Raw genomic sequence first — 21,278 nt, 5'->3', positions numbered from 1 at the left:
TCATCACTAACACGTATTTTATTGTTCGGCTGCTGAGGATACATTTATGCAGCCTATGGCTTACTCCCCATAATCATAATATAGTACAGGAGAGCACATTAATTTGTATCAACAATGTAGTATGTCTTACCCGTCATGGCGAAGTGGTAATCCAACTGCAGCAGAAACTGACTTGGTCACGTGACTGTACAGTCACGTTCCAGTTCAAAGTAACGCGAATTGTCACCCGGCAGGACGAGCGTGAAAACCGATCTCGAAAGCTACCGCGCAAAATACCTCCTCGGGAAGCTACGACACCTTGCTGTTAACGTAATTAATTTTACAGACAGTCAGAACCAGAGGTGTGACGGTGCCGACATAGAATATAATGGAAAGGGGAGCAAATGTTCGCAGGCAAAAGATAAGTCAGTGAACAGTGCGCAGATTACGGAAGGGGGAGCACGCGACCGATTTTATTATATTTTTAGTTTCCTCGCCCGTCAGTCTCTCCTCCATTAGACAGCACACACTTTTTTGCGTGACACAAGGCTTCTAAATTTTTCTAATTTCGTAACAGCGAAAGGTAATAAAACAGCAATGATCACGAACTCATCGCGTGGTCTGGTGGCTAGCGTTTCCTTATAGTAACGCCGAGCTCCCAGGATCGATTCCCGATGACTGCTGCTGACTTTTTGTGGTGGGAAAGTCTGGAAGGAGGTCCACTCAGCCTTCTGGGGCCAAGTGAAAAGCTGAGGGCAGCGAAATTGAGTTGCAAGTCGCCGAAGAAGCAAGGCGACCCAATACTTTATTTACGAACGGCAAAAGATTCAGCAGAGTGGAGCAGAATTCAAAGCAGGACAAGTAAAATGGAAACAGCAAATATTGCGTTGATGATATACATAGAATATTATTAGGAAGCAATTTCCGACCTTTCTATCAGTTGGTAATTGTCAGGAAAAAATTAAAAACACCTGGAGATAAGGAAGCCGAAATTATGGCATCAGTTAAGGAGCACCAACCTGTCCTCTTTATTCTACTGACAAAATTTTCCAACTAAATAGTTACGTACTAAATGCAAGCCTATAGTAAATCCTATACAACTGATCCGCAGTCGTAATGCGCTCTTAAACCCGAAAAACTAACGGCTGATGGATAACCTCCAAAATTTTGCTCTGTTCGTTTTCCTGTAAGCTGCATACAGTTAAATTTGGGCCTTAAAAGGACCATGAAACGTCCACTGAGTCTTCTGTCCCAACTTCGCAACATTCCAGGCAGGCAGTACAAATGAACAGGACATAATGTGTCCGACAATTGGAAGTGATTATAATTTATTTTATTTTCCGTCGGACGCAATCACAAAATTTTTGCTTAAATGTCCGGATCTTCAGAAACTACAGTGGGAAACTAAAAAAACAAATTATCAACATGTGTTGTTGTCTTCACTCCTGAGACTGGTTTGATGCAGCTATCCATGCTACTCTATCCTGTGCAAGCTTCTTCATCTCCCAGTACTTACTGCAACCTACATCCTTCTGAATCTGCTTAGTGTATTCATCTCTTGGTCTCCCTCTATGATTTTTACCCTCCACGCTGCCCTCCAATGCTAAATTTGCGATCCCTTGATGCCTCAGAACATGTCCTACCAACCGGTTCCTTCTTCTTCTCTAGTTGTGCCACAAACTCCTCTTCTCACCAATTTTATTCAATACCTCCTCATTAGTTATGTGATCTACCCATCTAATCTTCAGCATTCTTCTGTAGCACCACATTTCGAAAGCTTCTATTCTCTTCTTGTCTAAACTATTTATCGTCCATGTTTCACTTCCATACATGGCTGCACTCCATGCAAATACTTTCAGAAACGACTTCCTGACACTTAAATCTATACTCGATGTTAACAAATTTCTCTTCTTCAGAAACGCTTTCCTTGCCATTGCCAGTCTACATTTTATATCCTCTCTACTTCGACCATCATCAGTTACTTTGCGCCCCAAATAGCAAAACTCATTCACTACTTTAAGCGTCTCATTTCCTAATCTAATTCCCTCAGCATCACCCGACTTAATTCGACTACGTTCCATTATCCTCGTTTTGCTTTTGTTGATGTTCATCTTATATCCTCCTTTCAAGACACTGTCCATTGCGTTCAACTGCTCTTCCAAGTCCTTTGCTGTCTCTGACAGAATTACAATGTCATCGGCGAACCTCAACGTTTTTATTTCTTCTCCATGGACTTTAATACCTACTCCGGATTTTTCTTTTGTTTATTTACTGCTTGCTCAATATACAGATTGAATAACATCGGGGTTAGGCTACAACCCTGTCTCACTCCCTTCCCAACCCTGCTTCCCTTTCATGTCCCTCGACTCTTATAACTGCCACCTGGTTTCTGTACAGATTGTAAATAGCCTTTCGCTCCCTGTATTTTATCCCTGCCACCTTAAGAATTTGAAAGAGTATTCCAGTCAACATTGTCAAAAGCTTTCTCTAAGTCTACAAATGCTAGAAATGTAGGTTTGCCTTTCCTTAATCTATTTTCTAAGATAAGTCGTAGGGTCAGTATTGTCTCACGTGTTCCAACATTTCTGCGGAATCCAAACTGATCTTCCCCGAGGTAGGCTTCTACCAGTTTTTCCATTCGTCTGTAAAGAATTCGCGTTAGTATTTTGCAGCTGTGACTTATTAAACTGATAGTTCGGTAATTTTCACATCTGTCAACACCTGCTTTCTTTGGGATTGGAATTATTATATTCTTCTTGAAGTCTGAGGGTATTTCGCCTGTCTCATACATCTTGCTCACCAGATGGTAGAGTTTTGTCAGGACTGGCTCTCCCAAGGCCGTCAGTAGTTCCAATGGAATGTTGTCTACTCCCGGGGCCTTGTTTCGACTCAGGTCTTTCAGTGCTTTGTCAAACTCTTCACACAGTATCATATCTCCCATTTCATCTTCATCTACATCCTTTTCCATTTCCATAATATTGTCCTCAAGTACATCGCCCTTGTATAGACCCTCTATATACTCCTTCCACCTTTCTGCTTTCCCTTCTTTGCTTAGAACTGGGTTTAAGATGCTCTCTTTTCTCCAAAGGCATCTTTAATTTTGCTGTAAGCAGTATCTCTCTTACCCCTAGTGAGATAAGCCTCTACATCCTTACATTTGTCCTCTAGCCATCCCTGCTTAGCCATTTTGCACTTCCTGTCGATCTCATTTTTGAGACGTTTGTATTCCTTTTTGCCTGCTTCATTTACTGCGTTTTTATATTTTCTCCTTTCATCAATTAAATTCAATATTTCTTCTGTTACCCAAGGATTTCTACTAGCCCTCGTCTTTTTACCTACTTGATCCTCTGCTGCCTTCACTACTTCATCCCTCAGAGCTATCCATTCTTTTTCTACTGTATTTCTTTCCCCCATTCCTGTCAATTGCTCCCTTATGCTCTCCCTGAAACTCTGTACAACCTCTGGTTCTTTCAGTTTTTCCAGGTCCCATCTCCTTAAATTCCCACCTTTTTGCAGTTTCTTCAGTTTTAATTTACAGTTCATAACCAATAGATTGTGGTCAGAGTCGACATCTGCCCCTGGAAATGTCCTACAATTTAAAACCTGGTTCCTAAATCTCTGTCTTACCATCATATAATCTATCTGATATCTTCTAGTATCTGCAGGATTCTTGCATGTATACAACCTTCTTTTATGATTCTTAAACCAAGTGTTAGCTATGATTAAGTTATGCTCTGTGCAAAATTCTACCAGGTGGCTTCCTCTTTCATTTCTCTCCCCCAATCCATATTCACCCACTATGTTTCCTTCTCTCCCTTTTCCTACTCTCGAATTCCAGTCACCCATGACTATTAAATTTCCATCTCCCTTGACTACCTGAATAATTTCTTTTATTTCATCATACATTTCATCAATTTCTTCATCATCTGCAGAGCTAGTTGGCATATAAACTTGTACTACTGTAGTAGGCATGGGCTTCGTGTCTATCTCGGCCACAATAATGCGTTCACTATGCTGTTTGTAGTAGCTTACCCGCACTCCTCTTTTTTTTATTCATTATTAAACCTGCTCCTGCATTACCCCTATTTGATTTTGTGTTTGTAACCCTGTATTCACCTGACCAAAAGTCTTGTTCCTCATGCCACCGAACTTCACTAATTCCTACTATATCTAAGTTCAACCTATCCATTTCCCTTTTTAAATTTTCTAACCTACCTGTCCGATTAAGCGATCTGACATCCCACGCTCCGATCCGTAGAACGCCAGTTTTCTTTCTCCTGATAAGGACGTCCTCTTGAGTAGTCCCCGCCCGGAGATCCGAATGGGGGACTATTTTACCTCTGGAATATTTTACCCAAGAGGACGATATCATCATTTAACCATACAGGAAAGCTGCATGCCCTGGGGAAAAATTACGGCAGTAGTTTCCCCTTGCTTTCAGCCGTTCGCAGTACCAGCACAGCAAGGCTGTTTTGGTTAGTGTTGCAAGGCCAGATCAGTCAATCATCCAGACTGTTGCCCCTGCAACTGCTGAAAAGGCTGCTGCCCCTCTTCAGGAACCACACGTTTGTCTGGCCTCTCAACAGATACACCTCCGTTGTGGTTGCACCTACGGTACGGCCATCTGTATCGCTGAGGCATGCAAGCCTCCCCACCAACGGCAAGGTCCATGGTTCGTGGGGGTGGGATTACCAACACGGAATTAAAAAATCGTTTCTCTTCTATCTGGGAAAGCATAATTGAAAATAAATATAAACAAAATACGCTCCGTACCTGTGGATCAGCAAATGCTATTAACGTGTTCAAAAGTGTCCGAATGACTTGGATTGCGTTCCTCCTGATTTGCACGCAGCCCACATAACGTAACTTTCTTGCAGGTTCTCTAATCTCTTTTCGGTATATCGTTTGGCTACACAGACTGTCCTGGAGGACACTGCTCTGTACGACACTAAACTTCCAGACCGTTAAGACCCAAGGTATGTAGACCGGCCGCCGTGTCGTCCTCTGCCTGCTGTGTGGAGTGGCACGTGGTCAGCACACATCCACCCTCGGCCGTTTGGCAGACTTCCAGAACGTGGAGTCGCTAGTACTCTGCCACGCAGCTCCTTAGTCGGCGCTACGAGGCTGGTATCGGAGCACAGTCCAAACCATGACAGCCGTTTACGCTGACCACCCAGCTACGGAGGCGGACTGCACGGCAATAGGTCCACACGTAAATGAATACCACTATACGCAAAAATACCAGAGACTAGTAAATCTCCTACTCTTCAAAGAATGCAACTCTAGTTTTAAAACACCTTCATAAGTCTGATTACCTTCCCAGATGAGTTAATGCATCAATATTTGACTTAAGGCATGTAGGCAAGAAATTATCCTTAAAATGAGTTGAGTCGATAAGTGCTCTCAATATGAGACACTGGAGGAATATAGTCTGGGCAATTTGCGCTCCATTTTAAGCAAAATCTAATTTTTCACGCAACTCAGTATTTATAATGTCGTAGTTACTGAACTATTTGTTGTACAACGATAGAATTTGGCAGGTACATTCAGCGATGTGTATGTGGCTACGTTCAGCAAGTTGTGTTGCGAATACAGTCTGTAGTAATGAAGTAATAAATAAAAATGTCATGCCTGATGCGGCAGTTTTACTGCATGAGCAGTGAAAAATTTAAATTTTTGAAAATTTATTTTCCCTTCTTCTCTTTGTGGGGATATCAGAGAGAAAAAGATTCGTAAAGGTTTGAAATTATGTGTAACAATTGTTGGAAGTCGTAAGTGCTCTCATTCCCGAACACTAGATGAATATTGTCCGGATAATCTGGGAGCCGCAACTTACGCTGCCTCAGGACATTTACACAGTTTCAACTTTCATGTTTGACGTATTGTCAGCTCTTGCTGCGTAGATTACGACAGCATTGTAAATTATTAAATTCGGGCAATAATTACGGGAAATACTGAAAATAACTTTTTTGTGCTCCTCTAAGACGCCAAACAGGCAACCTGCAAGTGGTGGTAGGTTCTAGGATAGCGGTTTAATAATACAGGTGAGACGGCTCTTAACGCTCCTAAACTCAGATTCATTACAGTGAGTGACATCTCTAAAATGTTACCACTCTAATGTCTAAGACACCAAAAATGCCTGTAACTCTTCCACATCAATATTTTCCTAATCCTTACTCAAAACTATTTCTTGTTTGTTGATAACAGTTAGCAAATTTTATCGTGGAAACACGACGAAAATGTTTATACTGTACCAGGACTCTTATCCAGCGATTATAGTCCTTATCAATTCACGAAAGGTGATAACTATGGTTTCATTCACAAATAACAAACTTGAAATGGCATGTGGTAAATTTTTGAGTTGCATGAGGATCCGAACCCAGCACTTCGTCGGATTGCTAACGAAGCACAATCAGAAGTTGACATCGAATATTTTCAGCACGGTACTCGACATGTGATAATTACATGACGACATTAGTGAACATCATTCAGACTATTTAATTCAAATACCAAGCAAATATCAAGTGAGTTCAACAGGATAGTTTGTGTCTCTCCAGGTAGTGCTGCCAAGCGTCTTCTACAATGTTGCCAAGTCCCACCCATCTCGCAGCAGGAAGAATAAAGCCAATACGTTTTTTGAGTGGGCTATCAGTTCAGCAGCAAGACTTACACTTCAAAACTTCACAGACGCAGCGGAGGCAGCCGCTCCTATCATAACTGACATTATTTTATTTTTGTTTTAGTCTCTAGGTTATCAGAATATTCAATTGACAATTATTAAACAAAATGTTCAGATGTGTGTGAAATCTTATGGGACTTAACTGTTTAGGTCATCAGTCCCTAAGCTTACACACTAGTTAACCTAAATTATCTTATGGACAAACTCACACACCCATGCCCCAGGGAACACTCGAACCTCCGCCGGGACCTGACAATTGTCGAGGAGTAATAGTTTCAACAGAATGCTTAATTAAGTGAAGAAGAGTCGAATGACAGAAGGTTTTAAAATTAAAAGAAATTTTAAAAAAGTTGCGTGAAGTGGCATCTAAACACAGCGATGTACACCAACAGGGGTAGTTGTCAGGCGTAATTTACCCGCTGCTTACAGAAAAAAGACGTGTTAAAAGTTCCTGCTATTTGGGGGCTCTCTTTGGTCAGTTCATTATTTAGCTTTAAAGAAATATCCTGATTCCTTTTTCCAGTCTAATTTTATACAGATGTCCAAATAATTCTTATCTTGTTGCAGGAGGAACTTTTTCTTCCAGAGACACAAATTCTGACGCTCTAATAATTTTGCTTAAAATTTTGCAAAACAGTTTGTAATGCGTTTAACCCTGTGATCTGTTTTTTCTTCCTTACTTCGCATAATATTCTGATCATAGTTCAAGTATTTACATAACGGCATTGCAATCTCGCTGTGTATGTACAATCGGCATCAAGTGCAGCCGTTCCGGTTCCCACGACTCTTTTTGTAAATTGTATGAGAGAAAGACAGGTTATATGAAAAGGAAAGTGACTTAACCATAGTTTCACAATAGACACGCCCGAAACATTTAAGCTGAAATCTTCGCTTAATATTACCTTGTTCCGTTTAGAAGGTCAAAAGTTTAATAATGCGTCGCGTTGTTTCATGAATAGCTCGAAATCGCCCAGTCCAGCCTTGTGTATTGGTGCCTATTACTGTTAACTTCCTATGAATTTTGAATCCCTACTTCGACAGGACAAGCTGTAGAATGTCAGAGTATCGTTGTTTTTATATTTATAATCCTTCTCAATGGAAATGGCAACTCCTGCTTCGACTTCTCAGAATGCCCTTACTCCGTGCGAGCAAAGTGAAACGAAAACCTGTGCGGAAATGAAACGAGAGCGATAAAGACGACAGACAAGAAGAGGACAGAAGCTGTCTAGCATCGTATGACAGACAGAACAGTGCTGGAAAGGGGGTGGCCAGATCGGGCAACTAATAAAAAGGTACTGCCTCGAACTGGCGAGAAAAAGAAATTTCTGGCACGATTATCTCGGACATAGTGCTGCCTCCATGCCAGTGAGCGTGGATCCCAAAAACTATTGTGACAAATCCTGCTCGCGTTTTCTCACATGAAATCCCGAAAACCTTGGACCTACTTCAGCCATCTACGTGCGTACATTCACACCTATGTGCTCGGTAGAATGTTCGCAACACGACATTCAACCTATTTCTGTACCGTTCCACTCTCGAACAGTACGCGAGGGAAACCAACACCTGAGTCTTTCCATGTGAGCTCCGATTTCTCTTATTTTATTATGCGGTCATTTCTCCCTATGTAGGTGGGCATCAACAAAGTATTAGGCATTCGGAGGAAAAAGTTGGCGATTGAAATGTTGCGAAAGATCTCGCTGCGACGAAAAACGCCTTTGTTTCAATGGCTGCCACATCAGTTCACGTGCCATATGCGTGACGATCTCTCCAGTTTCTTTTAATGAGATATCAAGCGAAATTTGTAACTGGATTGAGCAGGGAGGGCGCACCATATGTGGTGTCACCGCCAGACACCACACTTGCTAGGTGGTAGCCTTTAAATCGGCCGCGGTCCGTTAGTATACGTCAGACCCGCGTGTCGCCACTATCAGTGGTTGCAGACCGAGCGCCGCCACACGGCAGGTCTAGAGAGACGTCCTAGCACTCGCCCCAGTTGTACAGCCGACTTTGCTAGCGATGGTTCACTGACAAATTACGCTCTCATTTGCCGAGACGATAGTTAGCATAGCCTTCAGCTACGTCATTTGCTACGACCTAGCAAGGCGCCATTATCATTTGCTATTTATCTTGTGATCCATGTACCGTCAGACCGATGTTTACCAATTATGGATTAAAGTTAAGTATTCCAGAAGCTACGTACTTTTTTTTTACTAGACTCAACTCCTTTAACTGTTCCAGACCTCACGCCAGCCTGCGTGAGCTTAAACGCGTGCCTTTCGGCTATCTCATAGTGGCTTGGCTGTCTTGCCAAGTCACAACACCATACTCTCTCGCGTTGGTCCAGGGAAGTGCGTTCGGAGCGTTGCTGTTCGTGTGGTGTGTTTAAAAGCAGCAAGGATATACAGTCAGATGTTGATAACATTTCAAATTGGTATAAAAATGTTCGTGTGGTGTGTTTAAGAGCAGCACAGATATTCAGTCAGATGTTGATAACGTTTCAAATTGGTATAAAAATTGGCAACTTGCTTCAAATGTTCAGAAATGTAACATTGTGCACTTCATAAAAATGAAAAACGTAATATCCTACGACTACAAGATCAAGGAGTCACAGCTGGAATCGGTCAACCCATACATACATCTGGATGTAACACATGGTAGGGATCTGAAATGGAACGGTGAGATAGGTTCAGTCGCGCATAAGGCGTGTGGCAGACTTCTGCCGATTAGCAGGATACTAAGAATATGCATTGATTTTATAAAGGAGTCTCCATACAGAGCGGTAGCACCACCTGTCCAAGAATACTGCGCAAGAGTGTGAGACTTGTACCTAATAACAGTAACAGGGGATATTGACTGCGTGCCAAAAAGGGCAGCACGAATGTCGCAAGTTGGTCACGAAGACACTGAAGAACTAAACTTGCAACAATTGAATATGAAGCAAACTGTCCCGTGAAATGCTTCTTACAAAAGGCGTCTTGGGGTGAAGTACAACCTCGAGACTAACTACAGCTCTCACAGAGGGCGTGGGCAATCACTCTTCCCGTGTTCTACACGTAAATGGAACGGGAAAGAATTTTAACACGTGGTACAGTGGAGAAGTACATTCTGCCACGTTCTCCACGGTTGTTTGCAGAGTGCAGACGTAGGAGGGAGAGAGAGGTCGCTAGGATACACTCCGAGGCACCCGTGAATAGTAAATTGCGCATTGAGGGTAAGGGCGGGGCCGGGTAAAAACTGCAGAGTGAGAGCAAAGCCCAGACTGTACACACCTGCCTCTCGGAGAGCCCCAGGTTGGCCGCCAGCTCGGCCTTGCGGCGGATGGTGATGTAGCGGCTGTAGTGGAACTCCTTCTCCAGCTCCAGGCGCTGGTGGTCGCTGTACACCACCCGGTACTTGTCCTTGGTCCGCGTCTTGCCTGCGGGACAGAGAGCGCGCCCTTAACACAGCGAAGGCAACGGTTCTGAGCAACCGTAACTCGCCCACGAAATAAGTTTACACTTAAAACACTTCGTGCAGCCTTCCAGAAAGGAAAAGGAGACTAGCACAAATACAACTGCATAGAAATCAGTGGTGTTAAATGTTATCAATCGTAGCACATTGGGATAGCCCTCTTGTGTTATTTATATCACACAAGCAGCATACAGTGGCACTAACTAGTCAAATATTCTTATGCAGTCCTAGACCGGACGACATACTTTTGTAGCAAAACAGATGTAGCCATCTGAAGCGGGACATGATATGTCGAAACAGGTCATGGCAAAAAAGCAGAGTTTTATTATTATTATTTGTGGCTGGTTGGGTCCTCCGCCAACAGTCCTTAACTCAATGACAACCACAGAGTTCTACATTATCCCTTCCAGAGATACGAATTTTCAGTTTTGCGAGCAGAAATTTCTGAAATATTGCAACGGCATTTCATACATGTTTACTGACAAATTAGCAATGACTTGACGCTAGCTTGGAGCATGTACATGGAGTGCGTGGGGACAACAAGTGTTTGGACACACGCGTATTTCTTGACTTGCGTCTGCGGGCGTCGTGTGGACGTGTCTGCTTACACAGTTCCCCCAACGAGCCAACATCTTGCTCTGTTAAATGGCTGTAAGCTGAAGTAGCGTCACACGAAGTAGATATCCGTACGGCTAAGTGGGTAAGTGTCAGTCCCCTGCCTGTCCTGCTTTCAAGACGGACTCTTCCGTATTGCTCACACAACGGGCACACCCCATCAGATGTGGCGTGCCGCAAGGTTCTATTTTGGGTCTTCTTTTGTTTCTAATACATAAATGATCTTCTACTTGCCGTTTCGGAACATGGAAACTTCGTCCTTTTGGCTCGTGATACATCTATAAGAACAGAAAGTAGTACTAAACCCCTTACTGAAAAGGAAGCAAACTACGTACTTGAAAACGTCAACGGATGGTTCGAGGCAAATGAATGATCGTCGAATTTTGACAAGAGCTGGCGCCTACACCTCACTACTTCTCATCGAACTTTACAAGCTATCAAAATAGCTTCCTGAAACAATGAAATTCAAGAAGTTCAAAGTATGAAGACTTTGGGTCTACAGGTAGGTCACATCCTTAATTAGAAAACCCACAGCCTAGAACTAATGAAGCATCTTAGTTCAGCTACATTTGCCGCAAGACTGATTACTGCTGCAGTTAATGATAAAACTATACTGCACGTATCCATCCACTAATGAGTTGTGGAACCATTTTTCGAAGAAACTCAACTTACAGGGGTAGTATGGCAACATTAGAATGCATCAGACAGTTACAAGAATTAAAGTGGGATTAATTCTAGAACATCCTACAGAGAAATCCTACAGAAGGTTGTATTTTGACGCCTTCTTCACAATATACATACCTTTTTCAAAAAATAGTAAAAGACAAGGGACTAAAACCTCTACAATCACTTCCAGGGCTTAGCACGAGTACAGATAGGACTCAAATACATGCGTACACATGTGTGAAACAAGTAGGAGTATGTCAGGTCTCTTGTGGCTTTGTGGGTGGTGTAGAGGACTTTAAGAATGGTTTATAGTACAATACTTTCCGTTGGACAACTCGTTCTACTCTACTGAAAAGTATATTCGTAGAAACTCTTAATATTAGATCTTTTACGTTATTTTATAATTAGCATTAACACAACGGCCTGTCCACTCCAGTTCCAGTCGACGCCCTAGTCTAAAATGGGATATATGCTGTGGAGCCCGGTGAGACAATCGACCTAGTGAAAGAAAACCATTAACAATTGGCAACCAATTCTGTACAATCGCAATAAAGTCATGAGATGTTCAATTGACTCTTTTATTAGAACATGTTACGCCTTTCGGGATTACACCCATCTTCAGACATCACAAACTTCAACTCCTTCCTAACCAACTAGGCGTACAGCCTTGACAACTCAAAGAAAGTGTTCAATTGCATATGACTATAACTGCGACACAAGCAGTCCTGGGGCACAGCGTATACGCAGCAGATGACCATACCGGCAAAAAGACAATGACTAGTAGAAATCCTTAGATAACACGGGAGATATTGAATGAATTTACGAAAGACGAAATTTTAAAAATGCTGTAAATAAAGCAGGCGAAAGGGAATACAAACATCCAAAAGAGGAGATTGACAGGAAGTGCAGAATGGCTAAACAGGAATGACTAGAGGAGAAATGTTAGGATTTAGAAGCATGTATAACTATGGGAAAGATAGATACTGCCTACAGGAAAAATAAAGAGGCCTTTGCAGAAAAGAAAAACAGCCGTATGAACATCAAAAGCTCAGATGGGAAACCAGTCCTTAGCAATGAATGGATACCTGTAAGGTGGAAGGAGTATATAGAGATATATACAATGGAAGTGTACTTGAAAGCAATATTATAGAAGTGGAAGAGCACGAAGATGAAGAAGAGATGGGAGATACGACACTGCGAGAAGAATTTGACAGAGCAGTGACGGAAGTCGAAACAAGGCCCCGAGACTAGACGAGATTCTGTCAGAGCTTCTGATAGCCGTGTGAGAGCCAGCCATGACATAACTCTTCCGTCTGATGTGCAAGATGTATGAGACAGGTAATATACCCTCAGATTTCAAGAAGAATATAATAATTCCAATTCCAAAGACATTAGGAGCTGACAGGTGTGCACACAACTGAACTATCAATTTAATAAGTCATGGTTGCAAAAACTAACACGAATTATTTATATAAGAATGGAAAAACTGGTAGAAGCCGACCTGGGTGATGTCAGTCAGGATTCCGGAGAAATGTAGGAACACGCGAAGCAATACTGACCCTACAACTTGTCTTCGAAGACAAGTAAAGTAAAAGCAAACCTACGTTTATAACATTTGTAGACTTAGTATTCAATCTGTTCATTAAGCAAGCAGTAAAGTAAACCAAAGAAAAAATTTTAATACGAATTAAAGTTCAAGGAAAAGAAATCAAAACTTTGAGGTTTACCGATGACATTGTAATTCTGTCAGAGATACCAAGGAACTTCGAAGAGCAACTGAACAGAATGGACAACGTCGTGAAAGGAAGATGTACGATGAACATTAACAGAAGCAAAACAAGGATAATGGAATGCAGTCGAGTTAAATCAGGTGATACTGAGGGAATTAGATTAGGAAATGAGACTTTGAAAGTAGTAGATGATTTTTGCTATTTGGGCAGCGAAATAAATGATGATGGCCGACGTAGAGAGGATATAAAATGTAGACTGGCAACGGCAAGAAAAGCGTTTCTGAAGCAGAAGAATTTGTTAACATTGAATACAGATTTAAATGTTAAGATATCTTTTCTGAAAGTATTTGTATGTGTGAATGTATGTGTATGGAATGTAGCCATGTGTCGAAATGAAACATAGACGATAAACAGTTTAGACTAGAAGAGAATAGAAGCTTTTGAAATGTGGTGCTACAGAAGAATGCTCAAGATTAGATGAGCAGATAAGTTAACTAATGAGGAGGTACTGAATAGAATTAGAGCGGAATGAAATTTATTGAACACCATGACTAAAAGAAGACATCTGCTGAAAGGACACATTCTGAGCCATCAAGCTACTACCAGTTTAGACTGGTAGTAGCTTGGTGGCTCAGAATGTGTCCTATCAGCAGATGTCTTCTTTCAGTCATGTTAATCAATAAATTTGTAGGGAATTGTGGGGGGTAAAATTCGTAGAGGGATACCAAGAGATTAATACAGTAAATACATTCAGAAGGATGTAGTTTGCAGTAGTTATTCGGAGGCGAAGACAGTTGCACAGGATAGAGTAGCATGGAGAACAGCATCAGATGAGTCTTCGGACTACACTACCGAAACGAAGGAGTACAATATAACTTGAAAATTAGTTAATTTTTCTCTATCAGCTCAGGATAGCTGGACAAATACCAGGTGTCAGGGATGACTAAGCAACTAATATGTACCAAGGCATTAAATCTGCAGTACGGGGTGCAGACATTGAGGCTATGGCCAAAAAACAACCCACGCGGATCAGACCGAACGACCTGTGGTGGTTCGAGGTACGTGGGAGAATAGCGGAGGAGAAACAGATAGCATATCATAAAAAAAAAAATTAGTTCTGAGCACTAAGGGACTTAACATCTATGGTCATCAGTCCCATAGAACTTAGAACTACTTAAACCTAACTAACCTAAGGACATCACACAACACCCAGTCATCACGAGGCAGAGAAAATCCCTGACCCCGCCGGGAATCGAACCCGGGAACCCGGCCGCAGGAAGCGAGAACGCTACCGCACGACCACGAGCTGCGGACGGCGTATCATCGATGGCTAATAACGAAATCCGACATGTCTCGCTGTATAGAGGGCAAAGAGCAAAGACTCCCAGGACGCAATAAGTAAAGCCAAGAACGAGGCATGGCAGAGTGCTGCAGCAGACATTGAGATGAGAATGGGAAATCACAGCGCAAACAACGCGTAGAATGCCCTCGAGACATGATGCAATTTCGAAACAAATAGCAGAGTCGGTACTCTTCGCGATCTCATGGAGAAACAAACGACTATCTGCAAAAAACTTGTGATAACCGGTCCACAGAACAGGTTGTGCACCATCATGATAATTGCGATAGTATCGCATACATTTGTTAAAGAAAGTTACACAGCAACTCTGCACATGCTGTAGTAGTAAGATTGAAGAACATTATTTAAATAATGACAAATGTAATGTTGTGGCTTAAACAATTTTAACCGTTATCCGTGAAGGTGGTCCATGACTGAACCGGTCGATATTTGGGTTCAAAATAAAAATAAAATAAAAGCGGCTGATGGTCAACATTAATGTTGGAAAGGACTAAGGCAAGGATAAATTTAGACAAATTGCCTATGAAGCGCAGCGATCTGATGCTATATACAGGGTGTTACAAAAAGGTACGGCCAAACTTTCAGGAAACATTCCTGACACACAAAGAAAGAAAATATGTTATGTGGACATGTATCCTCGCTAACGGAGGACATTTTGAACATTTCCTGTAACAAAGTGTTTGAAGTCACGCTGGTACGTTCTGTTGCTGTGTGTTTCCATTCCATGATTAATGTGATTTGAAGAGAAGTAATAAAATGAGCTCTAACATGGAAATTAAGCGTTTCCGGACACATGTCCACATAACATTTTTTCTTTATTTGTGTGTGAGGAATGTTTCCTTAAAGTTTGGCCGTACCTTTTTGTAACACCCTGTATAGATTAAAACCGACAGTCGAGATCGCAATAATGTTATAAATTTAGACAACATTCTATATGGAGTACAGGGACCTGACGCTATATTTAAGTTAAAATCAACTGTCGCAATATAATTATTGCGATCTCGACTGTTGATTTTAACCTAAGACAAGGATGCTCTGTAGCGCCTGCCTTGTTCAGCAACTCGTTCTAGGTAGACCTTAAGAGAGGGAGAAATAGGTGCTGCGGAATGGGGGCGACGACAGAAGATACAACTTTGCGCAACCTCTCTTCGCTGACGATCGGGTTGCTGTAGTCGCAGATAGGGATGTCGCAAGGTACAAGCTGCGAAAGATGTGCGCTTTACCAACTCGCTCCCGATGTCAACTACGGGCATTTTACGACGAAAGTCTTTAATGGATAAGGGCTTTTTATTTTTTACACAGTTGATGTGATCCTATGTTGCCACGCCACAAGTACACAATCGTATTCTTACCAGAAACAAAACGAACACGCATTAATCTAAATGCAGTGATTCTCCTTCCTAATGCCCAATTCGTCAATTTTCGCTAACAAGAAGTAGAATCAGGAAATTGTAGACGTAGAATGCTGAATTCCGTTTCTCGGGTAAATATTTTGCGATTTTTGTGAAACAAACAATGTCTCAATAAATCGATTTTGATAAAGTTCGTTAACAGCTGGTTGCAGTTTCTTCTTTCATGTTCATTTATAGCGATAATTTCTTCCTATGAGCCTTTCTTTAGTACAGAGGCGTTTAAATAAATGTCTCCCTCAACTCTTACCCTACAAATTTCGTTAATTAGGTTAACGTTCAATATTGAAACCAAATACGAACCCGGCCACAGATAAACCGTCCACCAAGAATCGCAAGAATGCGTACGCAAATTTCAATTTATTATGTATCACTGAAAGATTAAACTTACTGCAATAAACTTATAGCATTGACAGGTAGTTCCTATAAACCCTTACCCAGGTTAAATGCCCTTCAACTTTGCCGTTCAACTTTGAATCGCTCGACCCAAAATTAGCGTAAACCGAATTCGAAACTTTTCAATAACTCTCATTGTTGCCCATGAAATAATGAATGAGTATTGAATTAATTAGACAGTTCCTGATATTTCACTGGGTCCAGAACGCGATTTAACTCTGACGTGGTAATTAATCATCCAAGTTGATTCTGTACTCGCTATGAGATGTACTGCTATTTCTGTACATCACATGCGATGCGTAAAAACATTTAACATCAGCGTCATTCATTTAAATCATTCCTAGACTTCATCCGAACTGTAAGAAATTCCATCGAAGTTGGTTAATAAATCGACTTTTGAATATCAGTCGTAAAATATTATATAGCTCCGCATGAGACTATCATTCGCTTCTGAGCTTTCTCAGTAGTGCTTCTTCATATTTTATTAATTAAATTTTTTAAGTAAAAAACTTTTAATGCCCAGATTGCAATGTTCCTATTACAACGAACCCTTTCAGGGCCTCTGGCTGCAACTGTGTACATTAATTTCACTGTATATTAGCTGGAACAGAAATATTTTTCGCCAATGGGAACCAGTGGTACACATTTGTGAATGTTCAGTCCTTTCACCATGTGCCAGTGCTGCCAACTGTACAGTTGTATACTGTGATTGTTATTTTGCACGACCATTTTATTTATAGCAGTAGAGAATATTTCATCATTGGCTATTTTAGTCCATAAATTGAGGCCATGTGTAGAAAGTATATTTTGAAATAGGTACATATTTTTGTATAAATCACATAAAGAAAAATTTTCCTTCCTCTAGAAAAGGTTAAAGTATGAAAACTAATTTTCGTTGATACCTTCAACCATCTTCAGATCTGTGAACAGATGGAGGAAAAGTAACCTAATAAAATTTCGTACACTCAAGTAGGATATACAAACACTATAAATGCTGACCAAAAAATGTGAGGGGAGTCAGTTCCAATAGTAAATGTCAACATTTGACAAACCATTTAACATTGTAGTATAAAATATGTTGATGCTTACAAAATAATGTAAAAAAGCAGTGAACATGCATAGGAAAACATAATTAGCTGTAGTCATGCAATGACATGCGTTCGTAAACACAGACAGTACGTTGTTTAAAGGCATCACCGTGAGGAAGCCAGGTTGTAGACCTCCCGAAAGAATTTTAGACCAGAAATCTCAAAGAGCTATGTCCACATCCAAGTGAATTTTGAATTTATAGAGATAGCGAGTCAATACAGAATCCCTGCTTTGTAATTTTAACTTGGTGCCATTATAATCTTTAAAGTTTTGACACTCACTTGGATGTAGGCATAAACGTTTTAAGATTTCTGGTCTAAAACTTTTCCGACAGATGTATAACATGGCTTCCTCAGGGTGATGTTTTTAAGCTACGTACTGGCATTGTCTGGATATTAACGATAGGCTTTAATTAGAGGAAGACATTTCTGAGAATGTACGTTTGGAGCACAGCATTGTGTGGTAGTGCAATATGAACTGTGGGAAAACGGAACAGAAGAGAATCGAAGCACTTCAGATCTGGTGCTGCAGACGAATGTTGAAAATTAGATGGAGTGATAAGCTATGGAATGAGGTTCTCCGCAGAATCGGAGAAGAAAGGAATGCGTTACAAAATGAAAAGTACGTAGAAGGGACAGGATGTGAGGACATCTGTTAAGACATCAAGAATGACTTCCATGGTACTAGAGGGAACTGTACACGGCAAAAACTGTAGAGAAAGAGATTGGAATACATCCAGCAAATAATTGACGACGTAGGTTGCTAGTGGTACTCCGAGATTTCCCCGGTGCATGTTTCACTATTATTTTTCCTTCCTTCTGTTTCTTTTACGACTATCGAATACCAGTTCGCATCAGTCCTGTAATACTCCGCATAATGCTTTTTTCATCTTGTCGTACACGGTCTCAAGCTCTTAATCATCTGCTAGGGACTTCTTTCCACATCCCACACATTTTCTCCGAGGGTTTCACGGAATGCGACTAACGTGATTTACGTAAGGACATAATGAGGAGAGGTAGGTATCGTTCGCCAGACGAGACGAGAACACGGCGTGCGTGCTGCCTCCCGCGGCTCTTCTGGGAAGAGCAGAAGAAAGCCGGCCGCCTCTACCTGCTGCTGGGTCGCCGCCGCCGCCATGCCTGCGATGCGATGCGATGCGAGGCCGCTCAATTGAAACGTCCGGCCGGGCCCGGCAGCTCCAATAAAAGCGGACGCCGCCCGCCGCCACAGGCGAGCCGCGGCCGGCACAAAAAAACAGGAGAGAGCCGCAGACCGAGCCTTCAGCCTACCCAGGTCCCTGGCCGGGCCGCGGGCCGCCCTTTTACGATCCCCCGCTCTGCTCTGCTCTGCTCCACTCACGATAGCACAGGCCCAGGCCGCAGCTGTAATGGCCAATTAGCCCGCATCCAGCGTCCAGCCTGCGCCGGGCACTACTAAAAAATAATTGGTCTTTCTTCCCCGGATCTCCGTGAACGCCCCAGTGTAATCAATCGTGGACTGCCTTCTCTAGTCTGCCACTGCTAATTCAGTACATACTCAGAATCTATGAGAGCGACGATTAGAGCATCGACAGCTACGTTTGCGACTGTAAACTGCAAACCACTGATCTGCATGGCAGAGGGTGCTTCATCTACATCTACATGGATACTCTGCAAATCACATTTAAGTGCCTGGCAGAGGGTTCATCGAACCACCTTCACAAGCCTTGATTATTCCAATCTCGTATAGCTCTCGGAAAGAATGAACACCTATATATTTCCGTACGAGCTCCGATTTCCCTTATTTTATCGCAGTGATCGTTCCTCCCTATGTAGGTCGGCGTCAACAAAATATTATCGCATTCGGAGGAGGAAGTTGGTGATGGCAATTTCGGGAGAAGTTTCCGTCTCAACGAAAAACGCCTTTCTTTTAATGATTTCCAGCCCAGACCCTGCATCATTTCTGTGACATTCTCTCCCATATTTCGCTATAATACAAAACGTGCTGCCCCTCTTTGAACTTTTTCGATGTACTCCGTCAGTCCTATCTGGTAAGGATTCCACACCGCGCAGCAGTATTCTAAAAGAGGACGGACAAGCGTAGTGTAAGCAGTCCCTTTAGTAGGTCTATTACATTTTCCAAGTGTCCTGCCAATAAAACACAGCCTTTGGTTAGCCTTCCCCATAACATTTTCTATGTGTTCTTTCCAATTTAAGTTCTTAATTGTAATACCTAGGTATTTAGTTGAATTTACGGCTTTTGGATTAGACTGATTTATCGTGTAACCGAAGTTCGAGTTCCTCTTAGCACTCATGTGGATGACCTCACACTTTTCGTTATTCAGGGTCAACTGCCACTTTTCGCACCATTCAGATATTTTTTCTAAATAGTTTTGCAGTTTGTTTTGATCTTCTGATGACTTTATTAGTCGATAAACGACAGCGTCATCTGCAAACAACCGAAGACGGCTGTTCAGATTGTCTCCCAAATCGTTTATATAGATAAGGAACAGCAAAGAGCCTATAACACTACCCTGGCGAACGCCTGAAATCACTTCTATTTTACTCGATGACTTTCCGTCAATTACTACGAACTGTGACCTCCCTGACAGGAAATCGCAAATCGAGTCATATAACTGAGACGATATTCCATAAGCACGCAATTTCACTACGAGCCGCTTGTGTGGTACAGTGTCAAAAACCTTCCGGAAATCCAGGAATGTGGTATCGATCTGATATCCCTTGTCAATAGCACTCAGCCTGTAATTTAGTGGATTACTCCTACTACCTTTCTTGAATATTGGTGTGACCTGTGCAACTTTCCAGCTTCTCGCTGTACCAATTATAAGAGGTACCTCCCGTTGTATTCGTGCACGGAAAACTGCCAGAATGCCCGCTTAGATACCCCTGTGCGGATTCTTATTTTTTTAAACTTGTCTTCGCAGAAGCTAGGGCAGCAAAACGTTGGGGATTGTAGCGCATGCACATATTCGTCACAACTGACCCGGTAAGCACCGTTAAGTAGAATTTGGTGGGACAGTTAAGGTCTATTGTCGGCCGCCTGCCACTGTAGGTACGGCAGCAACTTCGTGACACCCCGTCACGTGTCAAACATGTGGCCATTCGTACTGCTCTTCTTTGTATTTTTATTGCGGTCTCCAGTCAGAGGACGGGTTCGATCCAGCTGTCCTCTTCAGTCTATCCTGTGCGAGTCTCTGGAGAACTAGCACAACCTGTACAGCCATTTGAATCTAATTACTGGATTTGAGCCGTGGTCTTCCTTTTCAATTTTTACCCTCCAGACTTCCCTCCGTTACCAAACCAACAATTCCTTGACGCTTCGAGATATGTCCTACCAGTCAACACCTTTTTTGTAGTCAATTTCTGCCGTAATCTCGTTTCACCCTCATACGATTCAGTGTCTCCTTATTGTTTGTTCGATCTACCCACGCAGTCTTCAGCATTTTCCTGCGATTTGCATACTTTCAATATCCCGTGTTAATCCTGTTTGCTATGTCACCATACACTTGAGCAGTAATTAATAATGGTTCGCACGCGTACCTCTGACTGCATTGCGCCAGTACCCTCCCGATGAACCGGTGTTGCGCCTGCTATAGCCACCAGTTAGCGTATACGATGTATCTGTTTCCCCATCCTCACACATCGTTACAGCCCGTTATTTGCATGAGCTGACGGATTCCAGCTGTAGCTCAACATTATTGTAATCATAGGGTACTACAACTTTGCTTTTGATGAAGTGCACATTTTTACGTTCATGAATATTTCAAGTGAGAAACCAGTCCATGCACAACTTTGAAATCTTATCAAGATCTGACTGAATGTTTGCGCAGTTCTTTTCAGGTAGTTCTCATAGGTAACTTCATCAAGCGCGAAAAGTCTGATGCTACTCATCAGGTGAAGAAGGCG

General features: G+C 42.1%; 1 protein-coding gene across 1 annotated transcript in view; it reads right to left on the bottom strand.

Moving 5' to 3' along the window:
• LOC124623144 (homeobox protein CDX-4-like) overlaps nucleotides 1–21,278 on the bottom strand; it is a 109,445-nt gene that overhangs the window by 56,638 nt on the left and 31,529 nt on the right. Inside the window, exons 2-3 of the mRNA XM_047148935.1 lie at nucleotides 18,429–18,755; nucleotides 9,928–10,073 (exon numbers count right to left, since the gene is read on the bottom strand). Coding sequence (XP_047004891.1) covers nucleotides 9,928–10,073; nucleotides 18,429–18,755 — 473 coding nt within the window. The remainder of the gene's footprint in view (nucleotides 1–9,927; nucleotides 10,074–18,428; nucleotides 18,756–21,278) is intronic.

The sequence above is a fragment of the Schistocerca americana genome, chromosome 7 (assembly GCF_021461395.2).
Source record: "Schistocerca americana isolate TAMUIC-IGC-003095 chromosome 7, iqSchAmer2.1, whole genome shotgun sequence".
NCBI classification, from domain to species: domain Eukaryota; kingdom Metazoa; phylum Arthropoda; class Insecta; order Orthoptera; family Acrididae; genus Schistocerca; species Schistocerca americana.
This window is presented reverse-complemented; position numbering and strand designations above follow the sequence as displayed.